We start from the raw sequence: 23314 nt of genomic DNA on the forward strand, positions 1-23314 counted from the left end.
CTTGCCATGAGAGCATGAATCTACTAAGAGCCATACTACCTCAAAACCTTTACAGTCAATGGTGTCAAGGTGCCGAGCATGCAGGTTGGACTTCACCCAGACAGCTACGCCCCCGCCTGAAGCAGTTCGGTCTTGGCGAATAGGTGCTGCATAGCCAGGAATAGTTGACATGGCGAGTGGAACCTTGTCCGGCGTGAATTTCGTTTCTGTGACGATCGCTATATCAGGCTTAGTTGAACTCAGATTGTTTTGGAACTCGCCGAGTTTGGACAGCAGCCCAAAGGCGTTTGTGACTAGCAGCCGGAGACTTGCAGTAGTCATTCTGCCAAGCCGGACTGCTCCGTGTTGACTCCCGGGCTGCGAGGCAAGTCGTCACGATCAGGCTCAACTGAACGTTGCTTAAACTTCCACGGTCTGGCATAGAGTGGCCTTGGCCAGAAGTTTGGTGAGGTGATGAGTGCGATGGCAGTGGCATCCACAGTGATCCTTGCAGATATCTTGCCATTTTCAGCCTTGTGGATGCTACAGTTATGGACAGTAGCTGGAGTCCCGGCTGTGCCTGACCTTTTCAGGGTGAAAGCTTTGATGTCGTCGTCAGTGCATGACTCACTCAGGTTACCGACATACAGGACAGATTTCTTGGGTCTGGGTGGCTCTGATGACACTAGCTGCCAACTATCGTCAGAGATGACGTCCAGAGGCTGGAACTAACTGCAGTTGGATCCCGGGACGGATCCCTTGATGCCATCAATCCTTTTTGTCACCTTGTCCTCCCCCACTAACTGAGGTGTGGTGAGCCCATAAGTTGGATACTTTCAAGTCCACGCTAGTTTGCGGATTTCAGGGGTATAGGCCGTTGGGCGGTTCAATAGCTAATTGAGTCATCTTTCCAAGATTCCTTTGGAGTTTCTCTCCCCTCCCCGGTGAGACTCACGTGACCAGTTTTGGCAGTGAGCAAGTACAAGTGTGTGTGCGTGTGTGTGTGTGTGTGTGTGTGTGTGTGTATGTGTGTGTGTGTGTGTGTGTGTGTGTATGTGTGTGTGTGTGTGCGTGTGCGTGCACATGTGTATGCGGGAGTGTGCGTACATACTTGGATGGGAAGGTCGTATTTGAGTGTGCTAGCCTGTGTGTGCTTCTTTGTGTGTGTGTGTGTGTGTGTGTGTGTGTGTGTCCCATATGGTGCAGTGGTATGTGCAGCGATTTCCAATCGATAGGTTGCGGGTTCGATTCCCGACGATTATGGTCACACACGTCTTTCTTCTCTTTCTCAGACTCTTCCTGACTTTTCTTTCATTCTCCTGGGTGGTTACCAACAGCCAGTGCATGCCGGAGTATGTGGTGTGATGTGTGTGCGGGAAAAAAAGAAGAAAAAAGACCAAAAATAGGGATTCACTGGCCAGAAAAAGTCACTTCAAATAGCTGTATGGTGTAGACCAGGCTGAATAGTGACGGTCAATTCTTCAGCCTTGCAAGCTGTTGAATGGTGCAATCCCAGCACAAGTTGATATGGCATCTGCCGTAGCATTGCTATCATCGCCTCCGGCGTTGGGCGTCAAAGGTCAAAGGTGTGTGTGTGTGTGTGTGTGTGTGTGTGTGTGTGTGTGTGTGTGTGTCTCTGTGTGTAAAAGTGGAGAAAGAAAATGAAAAATAGGGATTCACTGGCCAGAAAAAAGCCACTTCAATCAGCTGTTGCGGTTAAATCATCATCCTTGCAAGCTGTTGAATGGTGTAATCCTAGCTCAATTTGCTATGTCTAACATAGCTGGTAGATATCATCGCTTCCGTGATGAGGGGCATGTCTGAGTTCTGAGTTCTGAGTGTGTTTGTGTGTGTGTGTGTGTGTGTGTGTGTGTATGTGTGTGCGTGCGTGTATGTGCGAGCATGCAAATGTCCGTGTGTTTGTGTTTGTCTGTGTTATTTTGTGTGTTTGGGTGTGCGTGTGTTTGAACATGCTAGCATGTGTGTATCTTTATCTGTTTGTTTTGTTTGTTTGTGTGTTTGGTATGTGTATGTGTGTGTATATGTGTGTATGTATCTGTATGTATGTTTTTGTGTGTGCGCGGTGTGTGCACACGCGCCTGTGTGAGTGCTTATGTGCATACCTGCGTGCAAAATATGTGTTTTAATGGTGTTCGTGTGTGTGTGCGTGTGTGTGTGTGTGTGTTTGTGTGTGTGTGTGTGTGTGTGTGTGTGTGTGTGTGTGTGTGAGCATGTCAGCGTGTGCGTATGTGCATGTGTGTACGTACGTATCTGTGTGCTTGTTTGTGCGTTTGTGCGCATTTGCGCTTGCATACTCAGGCTCTTCTGATGCTGGCAGCATGCTACTATGGCAGCATTCATTGTGTCCAGTTGTTACTGTGGTGTGATCCGTCGCTCCTGCACGGCAAAGTTATGTTCAATGTCGATAATGAGCCACGACAGGTGAGTACTGGCCAAAGTGCTCGGCGTGAAACTGTTTGTTCTGATCACTGGTTTATTTATTCTGATAAACTGAGTACGTGCTCATACAGTGTCACTTCGCTGTCAAAGATGTTCCTAGAAAATTGAATGTTCCTCTGTTTGTAAATGTGGTGAACAATGCGCCTCAAAGCCATAATAGAGTAAAAGCTGTAACTAAAGACCGGCACCGTGACTAACAGCCAGCCTGCTGCTACACACCACTTCGCCAGGCACGGACGGTCTCATATATAAAAATGCACTGTGACAAGCGACTACCTGCTGAACGCATCCAGCGACCGCCTTTTCTTGTCCCAAAGTCGATTTTGACCAGTAAGTAGCGACAGCAGTGCAGGGAATAGAAGATTGTTCGAAGCTCCTTCTTCGAAATTTTGATGATTTTCTGTCCTGAATGGACTCTTTTGATACTACAGCTGCATGAATGAACGCAATCTCATTTTGACTATGGGCTTCACTGCACCTGTCATAGTTTCAAGAGCTCTCTCATGAGCAAACATTATAGGAAACGTCTTGGAGAGTAATTGCTCGAACCTGCTCTATGATCGATGCTACTGCTCAAAGGAGAAATGGCATTGCGCAAGTGGTGGGAATTTTCATTAGCTGCATTTTGTCATGCATATCAGACAAGGAATTATTGTCGTGCGGTTCAAACCTGTAACAGACCACATGCCACTAAAGACCATTTCTTCTGGTACCAAGGGGGGGGGTGGTCGTTAGTTGAAGGTTTTACTGTACACACGGTTTACTTTAGTTGAGCTACTTTGTCCGCCTTGTTCAAATGTGCGCTTAACTTCAAAACTCAATCATTTGTACAAGTGAGCACCAGAACTACTTCACCAACCACATCGCCACCATCACGACGAAGTTTCGCCAGCGAGCGGTCCTGCTGATCCACATGATCAAGCGTATCACCCCAGCCGTAGCCAGCCGCTTGTACACTGGATATGTTCGACCTGTGGTTGAATACGCCTCATCCCTCTGGCAATTTTAACTCTCCAGTGCTCAGGCTACTACCCTTGAACGGCTACAGGCAAGAGTGGCAAGAGAGGCTACTCAGTGTTAAACAGCGCCAGGCGCCCCAGCATCTACTCCCACCTGCTAGAGCCAGCACACACACGTGTGCCACCTTTCTCTTTGTCACCACTGCCACATGGAACTCCCTCCCGGATGCCATTCGTACTGTATATAGCCCAAAATGTTTTACCGCTCTTGTCCGCACACACTTTGCTATCATCCGTGATGAGCCCTCTGGTTTTATTCCAAGTAGAGTAGCGATGTCATAGAGCAGTTGGTTATATTACTACCACCCCGCATCTTTCTATTTCCTATTTTTTATTTTTCTCCTCAGCTTCTTCTTCATAAGCTGTTGACGGAGACTCTCTCGACTTAGGCTACGGCCTGTGGAGAATCCATAAATACAAAAACAAACCAACTAAAAACTCAACCAAGAGATGGTAGATAGATATCTACTGTATCGTCTCTTGGGCTGACCTTCTAGTTTTCATCGCTGCTGGTGTCTCTGGGCGCATCTGCAAGCGCGTCACCCTACAAAACATCGCCAGTTTTTTTGTCTCCTTCAAGCTACGCTGCATTTCCTTGATTTTGTCTATCATTAGATTTTGACGATCGCATTCGCCTCTCCCTCGTGCAGTGCAACTGTCAGAATAGCTTGTAATCGAACTATGGCTTTCTCTTGTATGACTCTGTCTTGTGTAGTTGACATTACTTCTTACCTCTTGTTGCCTGTCATGTGATTTATGTGCGTGATTCATCCTGTGGTTGCGGCTTTCTTGTACGCATGCATGTATGCTGTTATAATAGTAGTGTCATGTTTCATGTATGCTGTGCAGCTGTTTGCGCTTGCTGTGGTACGCATGCATGCTCCAGTTCCTTTCTGATACATGCTGCTCTTGGCTCTTTTTTACAGTAGTTCTGGTGTGTTCCCATGGCGATGGTTTTGTGAACAAACTTTTCTCTCTTGTTGTACTGTCGTATGTATTACTTTTCTCAAGGTTTGGAGACTCCACTGTAGCCAATACTTGAATCCATACATCCTGTACACACACATTGTACACACTCTCTCTCTAACGGTCTCTAGGCTACACTGCAATTGATATACATTAGATCAAATTTTCGGGCAAGGCCCATCATCAGGAATAAGTCTACTGTAGACAAAACAGGGGTTTATATAATATATATATGACAAGTACTAGTGGCCAAAGTGTGATGGTATAGCGTAAAATGTTGCAATACCACATGAAGCGAGAATATTCTGTGTGATATGTATGAAGTGAAGTGATAGTGCAAGATTACTAGTGTGAGTGCAAAGCAGAAAAATACACACTTCTAGCAACACTCACGCACATACATACACACACACACACACACAGTGCACACATTCTTGCACAAATTATGACAGATATATTTACACGTCACCCAACAGTCGCCAACCATTGTCACTGTTCAATGCAGGCTTCCTCTTCCTCATGAATAGTGCCTCCATGATTCTGCGGTCAACGTATGACCGTTGCCTGCTGGCGAGAACTTGTAGATGGGAAAACGGCGAGAACCGCGGTGACGATGGGAAGGTGTGCTGCTTTTGTCGATAACGGTCTCCCCATGGCTTTCCCAGTGTCGCGTTCTTGGCTTGTCTGTAGTGCTCCTCAGTCCTCTTGCGTGTTGTCCTTTCTGTTTCCCCGACGTATTCTTCTTGACAGATGGTACATTTCATAGAGTGCACCACATCTTGGGACATACAAACATCACGCTTCAGACCACCATCGCATGCACGACATTCAGCCGGCCGACCCCGCCCCCTCTTCTCCCTCTGCTGCTGTACCGTCCTGGGGCATTGTGGCTTGCTGAATGACGACGAGACCAACATATCCTTTAGTGAGCGACCAGACGTAAAGACCACACGCACATCTCTATCAAACGACGTGACCACTTGACGAACCCTCCTTGCAAGCTGGTCATTTACGTACGGTACCTTGACAAGTGACGTGTACTGTCGTTTCGCCTTCCGGTGTGGTGTCTGCTGGTGGGGCTGCTCTCGGATGCGTGGGGTTGTCCGTGCGGTGTTGGAGTGTTGAATGGCTGATTGTATAATGCGTCGTGGGTAGTGGTTCTCAAGGAGGAGTGTGGTGATCTTTTTAATCCCCCGTTGTCGTCCTGCCTCCGTTGTTGCGTTGTTGACTGCTCTGCGGATCTGGTTGTTGGCGACAGCGATTTTTGTTTCCATTGGCAAAGCAGACAAATATGACAAATGTACACCACTATGGGACGACTTGACAAGTAACTCCCAGTCCAACTTGCCACCTGACACCGAGATTGACAGGTCCAAGTAACTGATGGTGTGAGAGTTGGTCGTTTGTGTATATTCTGCGGTGAATTGTATGCGTGGGTGGCGGGAATTGAGATAATCAACAAATGCCAGAAATGCCGCAATACCAAAGATCCAAACGAGTATGCAATCATCAATATACCGACGATATAAGAGCGGTTTCAGGGGATACTCAGACAGGGCACGTGACTCGAATTTCGACATAAAGATAATAGCCAATGGGGGCGCGAGGTGGTTGTCCATAGCTAGACCCTGCTGTTGTCGATAGATGGCGCCGTCAAATTCAAAGAAATTTGACTCGAGGACAAACATGAGCATTTCGCGTATGTCTGATAATGACAGTGCGAACATATCAACCGATTCCTCATGCTCTTCTAATAACTCCATGGCCGCATCGATGCTTTCTTGAATAGGAATATAGGACGAAACAGTTCTGTCCGCAGATTGAGTATATATATATATATATATACACACACAACAACAAGGTTGTCAGTTTCATAACACTAAAAGCTTTTCACCCATTTTCATCAGTAGATACATGGGAATGAGCAAGAACGAAAACGAAGCCAGAATTTATACTGGGGGTAGAGAATCAGCAAGAATATTCTTACGCGCCTCAAGTTCACACTACACTACCATAAGAATGTATGGAGCAGTGGAAAAATGCGGGAAACAACACATGAGGGGAATGCAGTACCAGAACAAACACGTGATAAAGTTGTCAGTCCGGTTGCAGCTTGAACAGCCGCAGCACCTTGATGTGCTTCTTTTGTCGACACAGCTCTGGCCTCAAACTGCGAATGTACAGCGCCTCCAGTGTGAATCTGTGCGCGCTGTTCCGGGCTGGTGTGATGACACTGAAGCTGCTGTTGCGTTCTTGCGGGATGCATTCAGGTTGCGCCTGCAAATGCTTTGTGATGGCGCTATCACTTGTTGCCACACGTTTGTCAGGCGGCTTCTTGTACAGCTTGTCTGGGGCAGTTTGAGGCCAGAGCTGTGTCGACAAAAGAAGCACATCAAGGTGCTGCGGCTGTTCAAGCTGCAACCGGACTGACAACTTTATCACGTGTTTGTTCTGGTACTGCATTCCCCTCATGTGTTGTTTCCCGCATTTTTCCACTGCTCCATACATTCTTATGGTAGTGTAGTGTGAACTTGAGGCGCGTAAGAATATTCTTGCTGATTCTCTACCCCCAGTATAAATTCTGGCTTCGTTTTCGTTCTTGCTCATTCCCATGTATCTACTGATGAAAATGGGTGAAAAGCTTTTAGTGTTATGAAACTGACAACCTTGTTGTTGTGTGTATACAAATTTTGTTCGCCTACGTCTCTATTTAAATATTTAAAACGGCGACTGGACCACCGACTAATTCAGGACCTGAATTATGTGTTAAAGTGCAAAGGCCGGATCATCCGTGGTCGTGAGAATGCAGATTTTTTACGGAACTGCCTTACGTGCGGCGTTGCGCCCCGCTCTATCAAGAAGCGGGTGCAGAGAGTTAAGGCCAAGAAGCCATGGAGAATCGAACGCGCCTTTATCAAGGACGAACTGGAGAAGACCGCCGCTGACTTGGAACACTTTCTCCTCGAGTACCGCCGTGTTCTTCACGAAGTCAATCGGAGCCTTAGCGTGCTGGACCGCTTCAGGTTCGCGAAGCTCATCAACCAGACCTCCTCAAGATTACAATGCCGGATCAAAAGTAAGTTTGACGATGCACTCAGGAGGGAGGTGCGCTATGAGAAGGGCTCAAGCGAATTAAAACACTCCCACCTACTCAACTTGGCCGGAGTTATGCTAACTAATATTGAAAAAGACGTACTGTGCAGGGGCTTGAAGTTTGGAGTCCCCCCTAGTTCCAGAATGGACAAGGAGATTGTGCAGGCAGAATTCGAACTAACAAATGATCAATTGGAGCGCTGCGTACCAGTGAGTGATGCCAAGAGGGATACGTGTCAAGCAGCGTTGGCGAATCTTGCAGAAGAGTTTAGTAACAGTAAAGCAGATAAAACCGATTATCCCCTCAACGACAAGCATATGGCAGCCATCAGGAAAATAAAGAATGACAAAGATATAATAATCAGCAGGCCGGACAAAGGGAATGGAGTGGTGATAATGCAGCGAAGTGATTACAATGACAAGATGAATGCTATTCTGGCTGATGCATCGAAGTTTCAACTCCTGGGACCGACGGAAACGCATGACCGCACTTACCTGGATGAACGCGCCTTGCAGGCATACCTATTGCGATACAAAAAGGCTGGAAAAATACTCAATATAGGTTACGACCGGATCCGACCCGTTGGCTCGTGCCGACCTGTGCTCTATGGCGTACCGAAAATACATAAGAAAGACGTGCCACTTCGACCTATCCTGTCCATGATCAATGCTCCCCAACACGAAATGGCCAAGTGGTTAGCTGAATTACTAAAACCAGTCCTGAACAAATATTCCGCCCACGCAACTAAGGATACATTCGAGTTCGTGGATGATGTACGGGAATTTGGCCAGCAGCAGGCAGAGAACTCTGGATCGCTGTTCCTGTGCTCTTTCGATGTAGTCAGCCTCTTTACAAACGTACCTCTCAAGGAAACCATAGATATCTGCATACAGTCGCTATACCATGATGATGAAATATCAGCCCCGCAAATACCCCAAGATCTTTTCAAGAAGCTGCTTTTCAAAGCCACATCAGACGTGCAGTTCAGTTTCAATGGCAATATGTACGCACAGAGGGACGGAGTAGCCATGGGTTCACCCTTGGGCCCCGTGCTAGCCAATATCTTTGTTGGATATTTTGAGAACACAATTCCAGACAGTCATTGGCCCCAATTCTATAGGCGTTATGTGGATGACACTTTCGCAGCATTTCACAACCGGAAACTGGCATTGGAATTCTCGGAGCGTTTAAATAATCTTCACCCAGCTCTCCAGTTTACAATGGAGGAGGAGAATAATGGAGAATTGCCGTTTCTTGATGTATTGATTAAGCATTCTTCCACAGAATTGCTCACCACAGTATATAGAAAGCCGACGTTCACAGGTCTTTACACCCGCTGGGACTCGTTTTGTGACACTGGAAACAAAATCAATTTGATCAGATCATTAACTTTCAGAGCTAAAACCATCTGCTCACCATCACTATTATCAGCTGAAATTGCTAAGCTAGAGGATATTCTGTGTTCTAACGGTTACCCACTCAAAGCACTCAAGCGAGTCATGACAAGCGTTCTTGAACCTAGCCCAGATACAGCTTCTGCACAACTTGAACCTGCAACGCGTATTATCACAAAATTGCCGTGGAAAGGGCAACATTGCATTGCCTTCCGCAAAAAGATTAAAGCTGCAATTTTGAACTGCTATCCTACACAGTATCCCCCATTGTAATTTATACAACCAGGCCCGCATTCAGGTCTATCGCGAAGGATGTTTCACCAACTCTTGAAAATAGTAATTTTATTTATAAGTATGCGTGTCGCTGTGAGCGAACGTACGTTGGTGAGACATGTCAGCGATTCTCGGAAAGGATCAAGCAGCATATCCCAGACAAGCTGTACAAGAAGCCGCCTGACAAACGTGTGGCAACAAGTGATAGCGCCATCACAAAGCATTTGCAGGCGCAACCTGAATGCATCCCGCAAGAACGCAACAGCAGCTTCAGTGTCATCACACCAGCCCGGAACAGCGCGCACAGATTCACACTGGAGGCGCTGTACATTCGCAGTTTGAGGCCAGAGCTGTGTCGACAAAAGAAGCACATCAAGGTGCTGCGGCTGTTCAAGCTGCAACCGGACTGACAACTTTATCACGTGTTTGTTCTGGTACTGCATTCCCCTCATGTGTTGTTTCCCGCATTTTTCCACTGCTCCATACATTCTTATGGTAGTGTAGTGTGAACTTGAGGCGCGTAAGAATATTCTTGCTGATTCTCTACCCCCAGTATAAATTCTGGCTTCGTTTTCGTTCTTGCTCATTCCCATGTATCTACTGATGAAAATGGGTGAAAAGCTTTTAGTGTTATGAAACTGACAACCTTGTTGTTGTGTGTATACAAATTTTGTTCGCCTACGTCTCTATTTAAATATATATATATATACTTAGTAAGACTATGCCTGTAGCTGCAGAAAAAGTGCTCAACATCCAATTTCTTGGGGGGAGCAATGACACATGTCAACAAACAATGGATCACTCGTAATATTTCGCTACTCCGAGTTTCATGCACTGTGTGCAATCATCAGGCGAACAATATTCAATGCAGACTGGTCAAAGCATAATGGGAATTTAAGGTGGATGCAGGCGGAAGCAAGTGTAAGGCTTAGCGGGACCCCTGATACGTAATCAATGGGCTAACTTGCCGGCTGAGAAGTGTGTGAAGCTGAGTGCTAGATGACTATAGCATAGTGGGGCAGTGCAATTTGCCAAGGCGCTAGCTGTTGGATGCCTGTACTACAGCAGAGCCAATTTGCAGTGGGGGGGGGGGGGGGGGGTTGCCAGCTGTTGGATGCCTGTACTACAGCAGAGCCAATTTGCCAAGGCGCTATCTGTTGGATGCCTGTACTACAGCAGAGCCAATTAAGTCCGACGAGTTACAGTTAGGTGCAATGGCGGCACTTGCCTCTTTGGTGGTGTTAGGATTCAGGTGTTGGGTGCTGGATGCCTGTACTACAGCAGAGCCAGTGAAGTCTGAGGAGTTACAGCTGGGTGCGATGGTTGCACTAGTCTTTCAGGTGTGAAGATTCAGGTGCGTGCTGGATGCCTGTACTACAGCAGAGCCAGTGCCACACCAGGACATGCCTTGCTTAGCAAAGCATACTGGATGCCTGTACTACAGCAGAGCCAGTATGCGCTATTTGGCTAAGTCACACCTGAATACTTGCTCAGCTGGTATCTAGTGCTGTGCCGGCATTTGGCGATGAGGTCACACCTTGTGTTCAGGAGGGTTGCTTTGTCGGCCGTGATAATTTCTAGCTTCTCTGTTAGACAGAGGTTACAGCGCTTAGTTGTTGGGCTGTACGACTTGGCTCTGCGCTTGACGTTCCATGACACGTTGTACTCCTGACCCTGGTTTTTGAGCGACCAAACGTAGCTTGACAGCTCGGTGGAGTTGCGGTATTTTTCGTGCCGCATTAAGGTCTTGTGATTGGCGTGACGAAGTTTGAAGGGCGTCTCAGCCGAACCAATGTAGTACTTAGGGTCGTTTGCGCCGCCCACGACTGCTTCGTACACGACACAATCGGTCTGGCATGCTCCACGCAGCGGGCAGTTGGCCTTGTCACGGCAGTTGCACGGCTTTTCTGGAGGGGTGGGGTGCAGCTTAGCTTGGTTGTGTCCCTTGATGATGGCAGAGACGTTCGGGAGGCAGCTGTAGCTAATCTTGATTGAGTTCTTGTTGAAGATTTTGCCGAGGGGGGAACCTGCAGGGAAATGTCGCTTGATGAGTTTTAGGAAGACTGCCCCAACATTTGTCTTGACATTTTTGCTGTATGGTGGGTTGAACCATAATATATGATGTTTCTCTTTCTCTTCTTTCTCTTCTTCTCCTCGGCCCGTGCCATGCCTTCACCTTCATCAGCGCGGTACTGCATGGCCGGCAGGAATCCACTTTTGGAAAGTGCGGCTGCGTATATTGGTTTGGCCTCTTCAAATATGTCCCCACTGGCCGAGATTGATGTCAGGCGCTTGTTGATCGACTTTGGTAAGTTTTTGATGATTGTTGGCGGGTGGTTGGAGGCCATGTTGAGATAAAGGGGAGTGTCGCCGGGTTTCCTGTATGGCTTGTAGGTTCCTGTTTTTAGATCCAGCGTTACGTCTAGGAAGTTTGTTGTCTTGATGTTGGTGTCAATTGTTATTCTAAGGCCAAAAGACTTGAACAGGCTGACAATGTTCTTTCTTGTGCGATCTGCGACACTGCCGGATGCACCCTTCAGTGTGGCGAGGCCATCGTCTCGGTATAGGCCAATAGACGCCGGATCCACAAAAGCAGCAAGCTTCGTGAGGAGGAAAGCACCCACAAGCTGGCAGACCTCAGCTCCGTCAAAGGATCCCATCGTCACATCAAAAGCTCCCCCGCTGCTTCTCTTCACCCACGTGTTCTGTCCGTCGAACAGTAGCGACCTTCACGCGTGCAGTACCATATCAACTTCTTGCTGGCTGATGTTGGAATACTGCTTTGCGAATTCGATGGCACTTGTCAAGAGCTGCTCCGTGATTGATGGGTAGTACTCTACAATGTCGAAAACCACAAAGGTTCTTTGGTCCTTCGACTCCAGAGCAGAGAACCAGTCTAGAACTGAGGCAGTGTTTTTCCATAGGTTGATTCGCGTTGCAGACTGCACATCCTTGGTCACGCGCTCCAGGATTGCCTTGCTGACTCTTCCCATCTCGGGCTTGGCCGGGTTAATCAATCGGCATGGGAGGTCGTTTGTAAATCTTTCCTTATGATCCTTAAGGGTGATGAACGCTTCGGACTTCGCCATGACTTCCATTCGCTCGTCGAGCGGCGGTTCCATGCTCTGCGCAAGCTGCTTTGCGTCCGTATTGATGTCTTGATACATCCCATCATCTGCGATTCTGTAAGTCTTCGTAATGTTGTCCCGCAGGAGCTTTGAGTACTGGTCCTTCGTGAGGGCGTACATGTTCCTCGTTTTATCAGCCTTCACAACGATGTTATCCGAAGATGTCAAGGATTTAATGTCGTTTGATAACTTTGTCTGGAATGGCTCCGTGACCTTCCGGAATGTCACGTTATCCACCAAGCTGGTCAGGTCGTCCTCAAAAGCCTTCATCTCGTCAATCCTTGGAGGCGTGGCTTTGCTTTTGAAGCCGTAGAATTCACCACCCTCCTCTGCTTCGCTCTGGGGGTTCAAGAAGAAAAATGCCTTCCATCGCATTCTCCTTACTAGTGACTCTACCTTCTGCAGCAGTCCCTTCCTGTACACATGTTCCGGTGGTATCGGTATGTTCTTCAAGGAGTAATCGACATCCAGTCTTCTCGGCTTATCCATTGTCGGTATCCGTAGCTACAGTAGAGAGTGCTCGACTTGCGGAGCGGTCCTACTTAGTAAGACTATGCCTGTAGCTGCAGAAAAAGTGCTCAACATCCAATTTCTTGGGGGGAGCAATGACACATGTCAACAAACAATGGATCACTCGTAATATTTCGCTACTCCGAGTTTCATGCACTGTGTGCAATCATCAGGCGAACAATATTCAATGCAGACTGGTCAAAGCATAATGGGAATTTAAGGTGGATGCAGGCGGAAGCAAGTGTAAGGCTTAGCGGGACCCCTGATACGTAATCAATGGGCTAACTTGCCGGCTGAGAAGTGTGTGAAGCTGAGTGCTAGATGACTATAGCATAGTGGGGCAGTGCAATTTGCCAAGGCGCTAGCTGCTAGCCAAATAGCGCATACTGGCTCTGCTGTAGTACAGGCATCCAGTATGCTTTGCTAAGCAAGGCATGTCCTGGTGTGGCACTGGCTCTGCTGTAGCACAGGCATCCAGCACGCACCTGAATCTTCACACCTGAAAGACTAGTGCAACCATCGCACCCAGCTGTAACTCCTCAGACTTCACTGGCTCTGCTGTAGTACAGGCATCCAGCACCCAACACCTGAATCCTAACACCACCAAAGAGGCAAGTGCCGCCATTGCACCTAACTGTAACTCGTCGGACTTAATTGGCTCTGCTGTAGTACAGGCATCCAACAGATAGCGCCTTGGCAAATTGGCTCTGCTGTAGTACAGGCATCCAACAGCTGGCAACCCCCCCCCCCCCCCACTGCAAATTGGCTCTGCTGTAGTACAGGCATCCAACAGCTAGCGCCTTGGCAAATTGCACTGCCCCACTATGCTATAGTCATCTAGCACTCAGCTTCACACACTTCTCAGCCGGCAAGTTAGCCCATTGATTACGTATCAGGGGTCCCGCTAAGCCTTACACTTGCTTCCGCCTGCATCCACCTTAAATTCCCATTATGCTTTGACCAGTCTGCATTGAATATTGTTCGCCTGATGATTGCACACAGTGCATGAAACTCGGAGTAGCGAAATATTACGAGTGATCCATTGTTTGTTGACATGTGTCATTGCTCCCCCCAAGAAATTGGATGTTGAGCACTTTTTCTGCAGCTACAGGCATAGTCTTACTAAGTAGGACCGCTCCGCAAGTCGAGCACTCTCTACTGTAGCTACGGATACCGACAATGGATAAGCCGAGAAGACTGGATGTCGATTACTCCTTGAAGAACATACCGATACCACCGGAACATGTGTACAGGAAGGGACTGCTGCAGAAGGTAGAGTCACTAGTGAGGAGAATGCGATGGAAGGCATTTTTCTTCTTGAACCCCCAGAGCGAAGCAGAGGAGGGTGGTGAATTCTACGGCTTCAAAAGCAAAGCCACGCCTCCAAGGATTGACGAGATGAAGGCTTTTGAGGACGACCTGACCAGCTTGGTGGATAACGTGACATTCCGGAAGGTCACGGAGCCATTCCAGACAAAGTTATCAAACGACATTAAATCCTTGACATCTTCAGATAACATCGTTGTGAAGGCTGATAAAACGAGGAACATGTACGCCCTCACGAAGGACCAGTACTCAAAGCTCCTGCGGGACAACATTACGAAGACTTACAGAATCGCAGATGATGGGATGTATCAAGACATCAATACGGACGCAAAGCAGCTTGCGCAGAGCATGGAACCGCCGCTCGACGAGCGAATGGAAGTCATGGCGAAGTCCGAAGCGTTCATCACCCTTAAGGATCATAAGGAAAGATTTACAAACGACCTCCCATGCCGATTGATTAACCCGGCCAAGCCCGAGATGGGAAGAGTCAGCAAGGCAATCCTGGAGCGCGTGACCAAGGATGTGCAGTCTGCAACGCGAATCAACCTATGGAAAAACACTGCCTCAGTTCTAGACTGGTTCTCTGCTCTGGAGTCGAAGGACCAAAGAACCTTTGTGGTTTTCGACATTGTAGAGTACTACCCATCAATCACGGAGCAGCTCTTGACAAGTGCCATCGAATTCGCAAAGCAGTATTCCAACATCAGCCAGCAAGAAGTTGATATGGTACTGCACGCGTGAAGGTCGCTACTGTTCGACGGACAGAACACGTGGGTGAAGAGAAGCAGCGGGGGAGCTTTTGATGTGACGATGGGATCCTTTGACGGAGCTAAGGTCTGCCAGCTTGTGGGTGCTTTCCTCCTCACGAAGCTTGCTGCTTTTGTGGATCCGGCGTCTATTGGCCTATACCGAGACGATGGCCTCGCCACACTGAAGGGTGCATCCGGCAGTGTCGCAGATCGCACAAGAAAGAACATTGTCAGCCTGTTCAAGTCTTTTGGCCTTAGAATAACAATTGACACCAACATCAAGACAACAAACTTCCTAGACGTAACGCTGGATCTAAAAACAGGAACCTACAAGCCATACAGGAAACCCGGCGACACTCCCCTGTATCTCAACATGGCCTCCAACCACCCGCCAACAATCATCAAAAACTTACCAAAGTCGATCAACAAGCGCCTGACATCAATCTCGGCCAGTGAGGACATATTTGAAGAGGCCAAACCAATATACGCAGCCGCACTTTCCAAAAGTGGATTCCTGCCGGCCATGCAGTACCGCGCTGATGAAGGTGAAGGCATGGCACGGGCCGAGGAGAAGAAGAGAAAGAAGAGAAAGAGAAACATCATATGGTTCAACCCACCATACAGCAAAAATGTCAAGACAAATGTAGGGGCAGTCTTCCTAAAACTCATCAAGCGACGTTTCCCTGCAGGTTCCCCCCTCGGCAAAATCTTCAACAAGAACTCAATCAAGATTAGCTACAGCTGCCTCCCGAACGTCTCTGCCATCATCAAGGGACACAACCAAGCTAAGCTGCACCCCACCCCTCCAGAAAAGCCGTGCAACTGCCGTGACAAGGCCAACTGCCCGCTGCGTGGAGCATGCCAGACCGATTGTGTCGTGTACGAAGCAGTCGTGGGCGGCGCAAACGACCCTAAGTACTACATTGGTTCGGCTGAGACGCCCTTCAAACTTCGTCACGCCAATCACAAGACCTTAATGCGGCACGAAAAATACCGCAACTCCACCGAGCTGTCAAGCTACGTTTGGTCGCTCAAAAACCAGGGTCAGGAGTACAACGTGTCATGGAACGTCAAGCGCAGAGCCAAGTCGTACAGCCCAACAACTAAGCGCTGTAACCTCTGTCTAACAGAGAAGCTAGAAATTATCACGGCCGACAAAGCAACCCTCCTGAACACAAGGTGTGACCTCATCGCCAAATGCCGGCACAGCACTAGATACCAGCTGAGCAAGTATTCAGGTGTGACTTAGCCAAATAGCGCATACTGGCTCTGCTGTAGTACAGGCATCCAGTATGCTTTGCTAAGCAAGGCATGTCCTGGTGTGGCACTGGCTCTGCTGTAGTACAGGCATCCAGCACGCACCTGAATCTTCACACCTGAAAGACTAGTGCAACCATCGCACCCAGCTGTAACTCCTCAGACTTCACTGGCTCTGCTGTAGTACAGGCATCCAGCACCCAACACCTGAATCCTAACACCACCAAAGAGGCAAGTGCCGCCATTGCACCTAACTGTAACTCGTCGGACTTAATTGGCTCTGCTGTAGTACAGGCATCCAACAGATAGCGCCTTGGCAAATTGGCTCTGCTGTAGTACAGGCATCCAACAGCTGGCAAACCCCCCCCCCCCACTGCAAATTGGCTCTGCTGTAGTACAGGCATCCAACAGCTAGCGCCTTGGCAAATTGCACTGCCCCACTATGCTATAGTCATCTAGCACTCAGCTTCACACACTTCTCAGCCGGCAAGTTAGCCCATTGATTACGTATCAGGGGTCCCGCTAAGCCTTACACTTGCTTCCGCCTGCATCCACCTTAAATTCCCATTATGCTTTGACCAGTCTGCATTGAATATTGTTCGCCTGATGATTGCACACAGTGCATGAAACTCGGAGTAGCGAAATATTACGAGTGATCCATTGTTTGTTGACATATATATATATATATATATATATACACTCAGACACAAAGGATCTCCAAGTTTCTCACTGTTGCTACTCTGAGTTTCGTGCAAAAGCACTCTTCAGGCAACTCATATATATATATATATATATTTAAATAGAGAGGTAGGCGAACAAAATTTATATACACAAAACAACAAGGTTGTCAGTTTCATAATACCAAAAGCTTTTCACCCATTTTCATCAGTGGTTACATGGGAATGAGCAAGAACGAAAACGAAGCCAGAATTTATACAGGCTTATAGGAACGCAACAGCAGCTTCAGTGTGATCACACCAGCCCGAAACAGCGCGCACCGATTCACACTGGAGGCGCTGTACATTCGCAGTTTGAGGCCAGAACTGTGTCGACAAAAGAAGCACATCAAGGTGCTACGGCTGTTCAAGCTGCAACCGGACTGACAACTTTATCACGTGTTTGTTCTGGTACTGCATTCCCCTCATGTGTTGTTTCCCGCATTTTTCCACTGCTCCATACATTCTTATGGTAGTGTAGTGTGAACTTGAGGCGCGTAAGAATATTCTTGCTGATTCTCTACCCCCAGTATAAATTCTGGCTTCGTTTTCGTTCTTGCTCATTCCCATGTAACCACTGATGAAAATGGGTGAAAAGCTTTTGGTATTATGAAACTGACAACCTTGTTGTTTTGTGTATATATATATATATATATATATACTCAATCTGCGGACAGAACTGTTTCGTCCTTTGTGGACTCGTCAGCGCAGCACAGAGGAAATGAGGCCGAACCTGACAGCAATGGAAATAAAAATAAAACTTTCCAATCAGGTCCGAACGTACCTTGCCAGAGTGCTCAAACTGACAAGTCAGTGAGCTCTGCATAACGCAAACAGCAAAGGCACTACCCCACGCAAGAGTGCTCAACTGCTACAAGAGCAGGAGCGAAATACTCAATCTGCGGACAGAACTGTTTCGTCCTTTGTGGACTCGTCAGCGCAGCACAGAGGAAATGAGGCCGAACCTGACAGCAATGGAAATAAAAATTTCCAATCAGGTCCGAACGTACCTTGCCAGAGTGCTCAAACTGACAAGTCAGTGAGATATATATATATATATTATATAAACCCCTGTTTTGTCTACAGTAGACTTATTCCTGATGATGGGCCTTGCCCGAAAATTTGATCTAAAGTATATCAATTGCAGTGTAGCCTAGAGACCGTTAGAGAGAGTGTGTACAAGGTGTGTGTACAGGATGTATGGGTCGTATGAATTAGCACAAACAATAACCTTCCAGTAAGTATAATAACTTGTCCAGACCTGTGTGGTGTTTTGGCCGTGGTATGCCTCAGACCGGTTGTGGGGGTAATTCTCTAACAGCGTGGTGCCGAAACCCGGGAATTGTTTGTGCGTATACGTCAGTTTTAGTGTATGCCTCGTCGTCGTCGTACGAGACAGAGGGCGAGACAAGGAGAGGTTGAGGCCTTGCCTGTATCGGACAGTGAAGCAGTTGGCGTTGCTTCTGAACCTGAAGCCATGTCTGGCCAGAAGCTGGACGGCTTGATGAAGTCCTTTGGTGGGAAGGCAGGTGACAGCTTTGATGACTTTTGGTTGAAGTACTCTGTGCTGTTGGAGGTGAACGGTTGGGACACGGCTGATAAGCGCATGCAGAGACTTCCTCTGTTTTTGGAAGGAGATGCGCTGCTCGTGTTTAGTAGAATGGAGGCTGCGAATAAGAAGGACGAGGATAAGGTGTCCGCTTTGCTGCAAAAGTCGTTCTGCGTGACAGGAAGTGATGCGTACGAAAAGTTTACGTCCCGCCGGTTTCTTTCTGATAAAAGTCCTGACGCGTACGTGTCTGATTTGCAGCGGCTGCTGGCTGCATCAGGTCACAAGCTGACAGGTGATGACGATTCTGTCGTTATGTAGCAGCTGCTGGCTGGTCTCCCTTTTGATTTTGCCAAGGAGATCCGCCTGTCAAGTGCTGGGAAAGACTTACGTGTGTCCGACTGTGTGGAGAAGTTGAGAGCACTGCGCAAGGTTGTGTCAGCAAGGCCAGGTATTGCTGGTGCAGTGGTGTCTGGCCCTTCCTGTGGGAAGAAGTCCCATATTGTCTGTCATAAGTGTGGTGAACCTAGGCATATACGGAAACATTACCCGGAAGGACGTGGTGGCGGCAGCAGTGCTGTGAAGAACAGTGGAGGTGGTGGTGGTGGTGGCCAGCAGAAGTCATCAGGGCCACGAAATGTTACATGTTTCTTCTGTGAGCAACCGGATCATTATCAACAGGACTGCGAGCTCAAAAAGCAATGGCTTTGAGACCAGAAGAGAGGCAAAGGTGTGGCCGGAGCGGCTGTGGAGATCGCCGATCCATGTCTCCTAGCTACGGTAACTACCACGCGACCTGGTTTGCCTCGTGTGTTTGTAGACGTGGCTATACCTGACAGGGATGTGTGGAGGCGCGTGCAAGCCATCATCGATACTGGCTCCTGTCGCACGCTCATTAGCGAAGCACTTGTTGACAGTTTGGGTGTCCCTGTTACTGAGAGTCTGGGCAATGGAATTGTTGCCTTGGACGGAGAGCAGCTGACTACACGTGGCGTGGTGGAACTGCAGTTCAAGCGTGATGATGGTCCTGTGTCAATTCCTGAGTCAACTATGTCCGCTGTTGTGCTTCCTGACCTGAACGTTGTGTCGGCTGACGTGCTGATCGGCTCAGACTTCGTGACAATGTGTGGGGTCTGCATATGGAATATGATGACGGAATGCTAGCTGGTGTGGTGATCGGCCCGGCCCAGGAGAAGTCGGGTAAACGCGCACCTGACGTTGTCGGAGCTGTACCTACACCGACTAAGCTCCCTCGGCATGTGCAAGTCACAGAGGACGCCGGCACAGGCAATGTCGTGCTTACCACCAGTGATAGCACGGCGTGCTGGAACGCTGAAGAGCGACACTGGGAGATATCGTGGAAGTGGTCAAGCAAAAATGAGCCTGAGGGTTTCATTGGCTCCGGTGTGGCTCAGTATTCGCGGAGCGGTCTGTCGGAATCGCAAGAGAATACCTTCTGTGATGAAGTAGACGGATGGATTGAGAAGGGGTGGCTCATACCTCATGATCCAGCGGTCCACGGAGAACCGGCTGCAGTACTTCCCCTGCTAGCAATCAAACAAGAGCACAAGTTGACGACGCCTGTGAGACCGTGTTTGGACTACACTGCTTTGAACAAAGAGCTGGTATCCAACCCTGGTGCTGAAGCACCTGCGTGCCAAGAGAAGCTGCGGCAGTGGCGCGGTGCAGGAGATCCCGATTCATATGCTCTGATTGATATACGGAAGGCATATTTGCAAGTCCGTGTGTGCCCTGACCTATGGCGCTACCAGGTGGTGAAGTGGAAAGGTCAGACGTATGTCCTAACAAGAATTGGATTTGGTAGCACCTAAGCTGATGGATTTGATTGTTCGGTACTCAACTCGCCAGTTTCCGGCTGTCGACAACTATATCGACGATCTATATGTGAGCCAGAGCACGCCAAAATATGACCACAGACCAAAAATTCGATTTTCAGTTTTTTGTTCAAAAATGATCTAACACACCTAATGTTCACTGTCTGAAAGTTTTGAATTGATCCGACATGTCTAAGTGTTGCTACAATGGTATTATATGCAGCACTGTTGAAATGGTGAAATTCTATGTACAGCAATGGGATTTTCATTTTTGTACACAATTGATATGCCCCTTGGTTCATCCTTTCCGGGTCAGTTCCTCTGTCCAGTGTCTTATAGCATAAGCTGACAGGTACTCAGCCACATCCAAATTGTCTATAGGCAGCTGAGCTGGGTGTCCGAAATACCTCCTGTTTGGAGCACCACTGGAGAACCGCCAGCGAAAACACGGTCAACATCTGTAGATGGCCGAAGAAGTTGGCACTCCATGTCCTCTCCATCACACTCCACCTGTACTTTCAGATATACAGTATACACTGCTGCACACAGTGTTCCTCAACATACTAGACGTCGCACTCATATTCCCCACACCAAAGCCCATCTGCACACGGTTTTCTCCGCTCACCAGAGAGTACTGCTTTCGCTGCATACTGCTCATGCTAGCGATGTTCTGCATAAGGGTACTCAAATAATTATTATCGACTTGAGCAAGTAACTTAGTTGAGGGAGCAGCAGAGTCCAGTGATTGTTTTTGCATTTGCAACCAATACTGGCATTGTCCCGGATATGTGCAGCGATGTCCATTCTGGCCAAATCATCGGCCGACTCACCTCCCAAGTCAGTGTCGATGCCAATCGCTTGCCAGGTTGTCATCAGAGTAGAATTCCTCGTCACTGCAGATCGTGGGACTACCAGCATTAATTCTTTTTACGCTCGATGAAAGTGTCGCCCTCAAATGACTCGTCGCTGTAGCCATCATCGTCTTCCTTCTGTTTCCGACTCGAATCCTCAAAATATTTTATCCTGCGCATGGAGTGCGATGATGTCGTCTTCTTCCGCTACATTACTACTACTAGGCTCTTCTGTCGATACATCGATGACGATCAGTTTTAGGCGACTCAGCGCAACATGTAATACAAACTCTAACAAATAAACTTACTTGCAACAAAGTGCATCCGGAACAGTCCAGTCGACCGAGGAGAACAACAACAGCGACTCGCGTTGCACTGCACTTCGTATTTTTTGCCGCGGAATTAAAATCGCGATTATCTCGACTTTTTCAAAAAAAGCTGTGGTCATGTTTTAGCGCGCTAGGGCTCATGTACCCAAGGAGCAGACGGATGCCGTCGTCAAGCAGCTGGCAGAGTATGGACTCCCGACAAAGCCGGCGGAAGACCCGGCGACCGCGCGCGTTCTTGGCCTGCAGTTGAGCAAGGATTACAGCGGTGAGGTCAAGTGGGCTAGGCGAGATGGGCCCCGAACCGCGTTGCCGGACGTGTTGACACGTCGTGCAGTGTACAAGTGGTGTGGAGCATTGGTGGGCCACTACCCAGTCTCGAGCTGGCTTCGAGTGCACTGTAGCTGGTTGAAGCGTCTAACTAGCCTTCTCGGCTTGAAGTATGACGATCCGTTGCCTGACCAGCTGAAGAAGTTTTGCATTGATTTAGCCCAGTGCCTCAGCAGCGATGACCCAGTCGGCGGGGTGTGACAAGGTCCCGGAAGTGCAGAGGATCCATGCAAAGTCTGGTGCGATGCTTCTGATATCGCGTATGGCGCGGCCTTGGAGTTCAATGGCTGTATCATCGAGGATTGCGGTTGGCTGAGAAAGATGGACGACAAGCGCCACATCAACTTGTCTGAACTGGATGCAGCTGCTGAGGGACTCAACCTCGCAGTCCAGTGGGGTGCGCGGCGAATCCAGCTGATGACCGACTCCAAAACCGTTGCTAGTTGGATCCAACAGCTTCTGACCGACTCCAAGCGCGTGAAGACCAGTGGGTTGCATAGCGTGCTTATCCAACGTCGTCTGCAGGTTATCGAAGAGACCGTGGCACAATTGGGTCTGGAAGTGGAAGTCATCTGGGTTCCGACAGCTGACAACAAGGCCGACCGGCTAACTCGCGTTCCTCAGAAGTGGACGCACTATGCTAAGACCCTGCTGAAGGATGATGTAGCTGCCATGGCCCTGACGGTGATTGGACCTGTGACTTTGGAGCAAATCAGTGTTGCGCAACAGCAGTGCGCTGATGTTCGTCAAGCCATTTCCCAACTGGAGAAGGGGGAGCCTGTGACGGTGGAGTGTTACAAGAAGATCGGCGGACAGCTACTGGTTGACAAAGGCATGTTGTACCGGAGTGTGAAGCTGCCTGTGGAAGGTGGCGTTGCTGTGCCAGTGATACCAGAGTCGCTACAAGGTCAGCTTGTCAGTGCTGTGCACGCCAACTCTGGTCATGCCAACTGGCAGACTATGCATGACATGCTGAGAGCTGAGTGCTATTTCCCGTCGATGTCGACAGCTTGCCAAGATTATGTGCGCCGATGCCAGGCCTGTGTCCGAGCTAGCACGAAGCGAGGTCCTGTTGGAGAGCCTGTTCGCCCGGACATCCCAGGAAAGCCTTGGAGTGAGATAGTCATTGACACCTTGGAGCTCGGTATCGATCGCTCAGGGCGGTATCACTGTGTGCTAGTCATTGTCGACGCTTTTACGAAGTGGGCAGATGCTATACTGCTACCTCGTCATGATGCCAAGTCAGTCGCTGAAGCTGTGACCAAGGTTTGCCTGCAGTTTGCCGCGCCTGAAGTCGTGAGGATGGATAACGGAACAAAGTTTGCGAATGCTGTTGTGAGTTCGCTGTTTCGCGTCTTTGGAACTAAGGTGCGCACTGGAGCAGCTTACCACCCGCAGTCACAGGGATCAGCAGAGCGGATGAACCATACGCTCTTGACGATGATACGGAAGGTGCTTGACCGGTCATCTGATTGGAAGGACGACCTAGAAGTGCTGCTGTTTTACTACCGTACGCGGCCACACTCTGCCACCGGTATTAGCCCTATGGAAG

At 48.6% G+C, this 23314-nt stretch overlaps 1 protein-coding gene across 1 annotated transcript in view; it reads left to right on the top strand.

Annotated features, from left to right (window-relative positions):
* LOC135827329 (uncharacterized) overlaps positions 1 to 23314 on the top strand; it is a 350751-nt gene that overhangs the window by 43159 nt on the left and 284278 nt on the right. Inside the window, exon 4 of the mRNA XM_065339849.1 lies at positions 2299 to 2421. Within this exon, the coding sequence (XP_065195921.1) occupies positions 2299 to 2421 (123 nt within the window). The remainder of the gene's footprint in view (positions 1 to 2298; positions 2422 to 23314) is intronic.

The sequence above is a fragment of the Sycon ciliatum genome, chromosome 11 (genome assembly GCF_964019385.1).
Source record: "Sycon ciliatum chromosome 11, ocSycCili1.1, whole genome shotgun sequence".
NCBI classification, from domain to species: Eukaryota; Metazoa; Porifera; class Calcarea; order Leucosolenida; family Sycettidae; genus Sycon; species Sycon ciliatum.